At 55.6% G+C, this 6085-nt stretch overlaps 1 protein-coding gene across 1 annotated transcript in view; it reads left to right on the forward strand.

Annotated features, from left to right (window-relative positions):
• The window catches only part of CATSPERD (catsper channel auxiliary subunit delta), a 38354-nt gene that overhangs the window by 22138 nt on the left and 10131 nt on the right, over window positions 1-6085 (forward strand). The window contains exons 11-14 of the mRNA XM_027773530.1: window positions 135-311; window positions 1938-2051; window positions 3060-3149; window positions 5155-5213. Of these exons, the coding sequence (XP_027629331.1) occupies window positions 135-311; window positions 1938-2051; window positions 3060-3149; window positions 5155-5213 (440 nt within the window). The remainder of the gene's footprint in view (window positions 1-134; window positions 312-1937; window positions 2052-3059; window positions 3150-5154; window positions 5214-6085) is intronic.

The following is a 6085-nucleotide window of genomic DNA, read 5'->3' on the forward strand; positions in this document are numbered from 1 at the left end:
CACACACACACACACACACACACACACACTTGACGTGTTTCCAACTCCCAGGTCTGGGACTCGAACTGTGGTCCGCCAAGTGGGAGTCCGGAGCCTTAACCAGCACACCCCCTGCTGGCCCCCCTTTTTCCTAGCTTGTAGACCAACACATCTGGTCCCAGGAGGCAGCGGTGATGTTCGTGGACGCAGGGATGGTTGAGATACTGACCCCACTCCAGGACCCGGCTTCCCCGGCCTTCGATTTCCAGAAATGCCTGGTGAACGTCCAGAAGGTTCTCATGGATCCCCAGCTCAAGGCTGACAAGTGCAGAGTACGTGCTCAGCACCATCTAGGCCCAGGTTCAGTGTGCTCTTTTCACCAGAGACAAGTTCAGTGTCTGCCGGTGGCGTGGCGGTTAAGGCATTGGACTCCCATGTGGCCAGCGGTGGTTCAAGTCTCGGACCTGGCAGCTTGCTTTCTCACTTTCTCTCTCTCTTACTCTCTGGTCAAATTAAAAAGATAATAACTATAAAAAACTAAACAAGGGACCAGCAGTTAGCTGGACTCCCACGTAGTCGACCGCGGTTTCCATCCTGGACCTGGTGGCTTAAAATTCACGCCAGGTGCGTGTGCGTGCATGCCCAAGATCCTGAGAGGGGAATGGAGGAGAAGGGATTGTGGCGTGGCCACCCCCCTGGGGGATGATTTCTTGCTTTCTGTCTCTCTGTCTCTGGCTGGCTGGTGAGTGCACATGGCCTATAGCAAAAACCTCTAAAAAAATAAATAAACAAAAGACAAAAGATCTACAGTTCGGGGTGTTGAGGGCCCCAGCAGGTGGCGTGGTGGTTAAGGCACTGGACTCCCACATGGCTGTCCATGGTTTGAGTCCCGGACCTGGTGGCTTGCTTTCTTGCTTTCTCTCTCTCTCGCTCGCTCGCTCGCTCGCTCTCTCCTGTCTCTCTCTTCTGTCCCTCTCTGGTCAAAATGCAAAAATAAATAAAGCTAAGTAAAATAATTTTTTTTAAAAAAAGTTCTAGGGATGGGTGTTTGCAAGCAGCAACCACGCACACACATGCACGTGCACACGTGTTCACACACACATTACACACACTCCTCCACATACACACATGCACACACACACACACACACACACACACACACACACACACATTTGGGGGTTCGCAAATAAAAGACTCCCAGTGAAACTGGAATTTCAGGGCCCGTAGTTCGCATGGTGTTTGGGGCGGCTGGATCTGCCATGGCTGACTACACAGTTTGAATCCCAGATCCGGCTTGATAAACACACTAGGCATGTGTGCGTGCGTGCCCAAAATCCTGAGAGGAGAATGGAGGAGAAGGGATTGCAGGGGGCCAGCCCCTCTGGGGGGTTCTCATGTTCCCTTTTTCTCACTGTCACGCTCGATAGCAAAACAAAAACAAGCAAAACTGGGGCCAGCAGATGGCATAGCAGTTATACCCGGGGGCTCCCACATGGGGTTCGAGTCCTGGACCCAGTGGCTTGAAAATCATACGTACCCAAGATCCCAGGAGGAGGATGGAGGTGAAGGGATTGTGGCGTGGCCATCCTCCCTGGGGGGTGATTTCTCACTTTCCCTCTCTCTGTCTCTGTCTCTGTCTCTGGTGAGTGAACACACCCTAAGGGGAAAAATCAAAGTCTTAAAAAGCTCTGAATGTCAGATAACTAAGCGTGGTGTGACCCAGCAGCACCGACACACCTGCAGCGACATGGGAAGGTCCTGGGTTTGCTTCCTGGGATGTCCCTGAATGCCAGGTGCACACAGGACCAGGGAGGGCGAGCTGGGGGTGGGGGACGGGGTCTCGGCTGCGCTGGGAAGAGAGGAGAGTTCCGTCCTCGGAGCCCCACACCCCGAGTTGCGCCCCCGCTGCTCGTGCTTGGGGACAGAGGCCTGATGGGGTCTGCTCATCCACCTCCTAGATAGAGCTTCTGGAAGGAGAGTTCCAAGGCCAGATATTCACCATCGACATGAACAGCGAGCTGAGGCTGTCCGCCCAGGTGGTCCCGCGGCCAGGCGCCACCCTCATTCCGATGGTAAGCAGTCGCCCGCGCACTTGGCCGGCATCCCATGCACCCTCTCCTCTGAGCCCTGTGCCCATTCCCAGACGGGGGAGGGGGGTCCCTGGCTCCGCCCCAAGGAGCCAAGCTCCATGGGAACTGTCTCTGTTTGGGCCGGCTCTGTGGCCTGGTGGCAAAGGAAGCTGGAACCCACGTGGCTGCCCGTGGCTTGAGTCCTGGTGGCTTTAACCCACACCAAGTAGGACCAGCAGTTGATGCAGCGGTTACGTCGCTGGACTCCCATACAACCAACTGCGGTTCGAGTCCCAGATCTGGTGGCTTGAAATTCATGCTGGGCGCATGTGTGTGCGTGCCTGAGGTCCCAGGAGGAGAACGAAGGATGAGGGATTGCAGCGTGGCCACCCTCCTCGGGGTGGGGGGCGATTTCTCACTTCCCCTCTCGCCGTCTCTGTCTCTCTCTGGGAAGCACACATACCCCTCTAAATAAAATAATAAAACCCACTAAGCACACGTGCGTGTGTGTCCAAAATCCCAACAGGGTGGAGACAGAGAGGGATTGCAGTGAGGCCGCGCCCTGCGGGGGAGTGGGCTTCTCTCTGGCGAGCGCACACGCCCTGTGACAGCTCAAACAAAAGTGAGGGGGGCTTTTTGCGGACCACTCCATGCTGGCAGCTGGGAAACCCCCCCCACCCCCAGGCGGCAGCATGGCTCTGTCCAAGTCCAGAGGTCTCAGGGGCAGTTAAGTCCAGGCGGGGAGCTGAGAACTCGGGGTGTGGGGCTTTGGTGGTTGGTGTGAGTCCCTGGGCAGGGGAGAGGAGGGCCCTTGCTGATTGGACAGTGTCTTCCCATTGGCGGGGGGGTGGTACTTCCACGTGTCACCTCCCAGTCCTGGAAATGCTCAGAGGCCACAGCTGGGGCAGGTGGCCGGGCGGGCGAGGAGAGCCTCCAGTGTGGGGCGGAGGCAGTCACCGCAGGCTGCTGGCCGGCTCTGCACACGTGAACTTCTTTTGCCATCCCCCCCAGGTGAAAGTGAGTAACCCGCACGCCCTGGGGCTGCAGGCCAACTTCTATGACTTCGGTACCACCTGGCAAGGCAACGCCAAGTATAAGCTGGTGAGCCGCCCCCTTCCTCCCTCCCACGGAGGGGCCCGTCCCGCCCCCCTAGCCCAGGAGCGAAGACAGGCAGATAGCCACCACTCACCACGATGACATTAAAGCATCACACACAGAGGTGCAGATGTCCGGGCAGGCCCTGAACCCGCCGGCCTGGGCCTGGCGAGGGCGAGACCTGGGCTAACTGGGTAAACTCAGGCATTGGGACTGAGGGGAGCCGTGGGGGCAGGAGGGCCTTGAGCAAATGCGGGTCTGGAGTCCCCCGGGGAGCCTGGGCTGCTCCCACAAGAGCCTGACCCGCTGGGAGTCACGAGACCAACGCGCCTTCCTCCTGCCCCGGCATCCCAGCTGGGGCCCCGGGCGCGCTCCACACTTGGCTCTTCCCTAGAAGGGGTCTCGCTCGGCCCCCCCAGGTTGGCCTTGGGCTCTGGCTCCTCTTGCCTCAACCTCACTGGGGTTACAGGCTCTGCCCCTGGTCTTTAGGAGGGACCAGGAATTGAACCTGGGCCTCTCACAAGGTCCCAGCCTGTGGAATCCAGAGTCTCCGCAGCATGCACCTTGGGGGCTAGGCCTGACACGACAGTCTTTTTTTTTTTTTCCTAGAGAGATTTTTGCTGTAGGGCGCATGTGTGCTCGCTAGAGACAGAGAGACCAGCCCCACCCACCGACGGGAGATGGCCACTCCGCAATCTCATCTCCTCCATTCTCTTCTTGGGATTTGTGTACTCAAGTGCACACAGCATGAGTTTCAAGCCTCTGTGTCCGGGTCTCGAACCACAGTTGGCCCTGTGGGAGTCCAGCGCCTTAACCGCTGTGTCACCTGTGGGCCCCCACAACAGTCTTTGCCATGCCCACAGCGCATCGCACCTGAGTGAGGGGAGACCCCGGAGCAAGCTCAGGGGAGAAACGGAAACGCACAGCAAGGCCCAGTGGGTCCGTGCAGTCCCAGGGAACTTCGTGGGCAGCGGAGCTAAAATACAGGCACTGGATTTCACGTGGGTGATAGCGTGGTGTGAGTCCCAGACCCGGCAGCTCGAAAAACATGCTGGGCACACGTGCGTGTGTGCCAAAATCCCAAGAGGAGAATAGGGGAGAAGGGACTGCAGTGTGGCCTTTCTCCCCCTGGTGGGGGTGATTTCTCAATTTCCCTCTCTGGTGTGTGCTTGAACCCTATGGCAAAAAAAAAAAAAAATGTTTTTAAAGAATTACTTTAGTTACCTTTATTTATTTATTTTAATTTAACCAGAGAGGGACCGAGTGGGAGCGGGGGAGTGAGAAAGCAAGCTGCCAGGTCCGGGACTCGAACCGTGGCTGACCATGTGGGAGTCCAGCATCTTACCACCATGCTACCTGCTGCCTTCACCCCTCCTCCCCCTTCAAAAAATTTTTTTAAGAATTATTTTATTGCCAGCAGGTGGTGTGGTGGTTAAAGGCGCTAGATTCCCACATGGCTGACTGTGGTTCAAGTCCTGGATCTGGCAGCTTGCTTTCTCACTTTCTCTCTCTCTCTCTCACTCTGTCCCTCTCTGGTCAAATTGAAATAAATGAATAAATGAATAAAGTAAAATAAAAAATTATTTTACTTTATTTACTGTTACTATTTTCTAGTTTGAACAGAGACAGGAAAGTGAGAAAGCAAGCCACCAGGTTCGGGAATTGAACCATGGTCGCCCATGAGGGAGTCCAGTGCTTTTAACCACCACGCCACCTAGCAGCCTCATACTGTATAGCAAATTTTATGAAAGGAGAATGAAGGAGAAGGGATTGTGTTCTGGCCATCCCCCTGGGAGGTGATTTTTCACTTTCTCTCTGTGTCCCTCCAGCAAGCATACACACCCTATAGAAAAATCTCTCAGATAGATAGACAGACAGACCTGGAAAGCATCCAGGCTCCTCCCTTCACAGCCCCCACCGACACCTCATCTCTCCCTCGTGCTGCTCGTCCTGACCTGGGGTGCCTTGAGGGAGCTCCTGCTGCAGGTGGGCCTCTCCCTCCGTTCCACAGGACATTCACCTCAAGCAGCAATACCACTGGGGCCGGTCCGACATCAATTTCCTTTCCAGGTATGTCACCTGGGCACAGGCACATGGAGGAGGATGGCCGGTACCCCCAGGGTTTCCTGAGCAGGTGTGGGGCCAGGCAGAACCAAGACCAGATACCCACTTCCAGGAGTAAGACAAGAACGATTAAGAACACTTCACAGAGGGCGGTCCTGGAAAAATATAAAAACAGGACCAGCAGGTGGGGTAGTTAAGGCAGTTGGATCTCACATGCCAGCTGCACAGTTTGAGTCCCAGACCCAGTGACTTGAGACATACACTGGGCCTCTGTGTGTGTGTGTGTGTGCCCAAATCCCAGGAGAATGGAGGAGAAGGGAGTGCAGTGTGGCCATCTCCCCCTAGAAGGGTGATTTCTCACTCTCTATTTCTCTCGCTCTCTTTCTCTCCGTGTCTCTCTCAGTGAGTCAATGCATGTGTCCTATAGCTGAATGGAGGAACGGACAAGTGGATGGATGGATGGGTGGGATGGCTGGATGGCTGTTTGGATGGTTGGATGGATGGACGGATGGATGGATGGATGGTGGATGGATGGATGGATGGGATGTGGCCAGCGTCCATATGGCTGGATGGGTAGATGGATGGATGGGTGAATGGGTGGGTGGATGGATGGGAGGACAGCTGGATGGATGGGTAGATGGAGGGATGGGTGAATGGATGGATAGAGGGGTAGATAAGTGGATGGGTGGGTAGATTGATTGATGAGTGGGTGGATGGAAGGATAGCTGGATGGATGGATAGATGAATGGATAGGTGTAAGAGTGGGTGTATGAATGGATAGATGAGTGGATGGTTGAATGGGTGAATGGATGGATGGACGGATGGATGGATGGATGGGGGGATGGGAAGGGGGGTGGATGAGAGAATGGATGGAGGGG

The sequence above is a fragment of the Tupaia chinensis genome, unplaced genomic scaffold (assembly GCF_000334495.1).
Source record: "Tupaia chinensis unplaced genomic scaffold, TupChi_1.0 Scaffold000356_2, whole genome shotgun sequence".
NCBI lineage: Eukaryota > Metazoa > Chordata > Mammalia > Scandentia > Tupaiidae > Tupaia > Tupaia belangeri.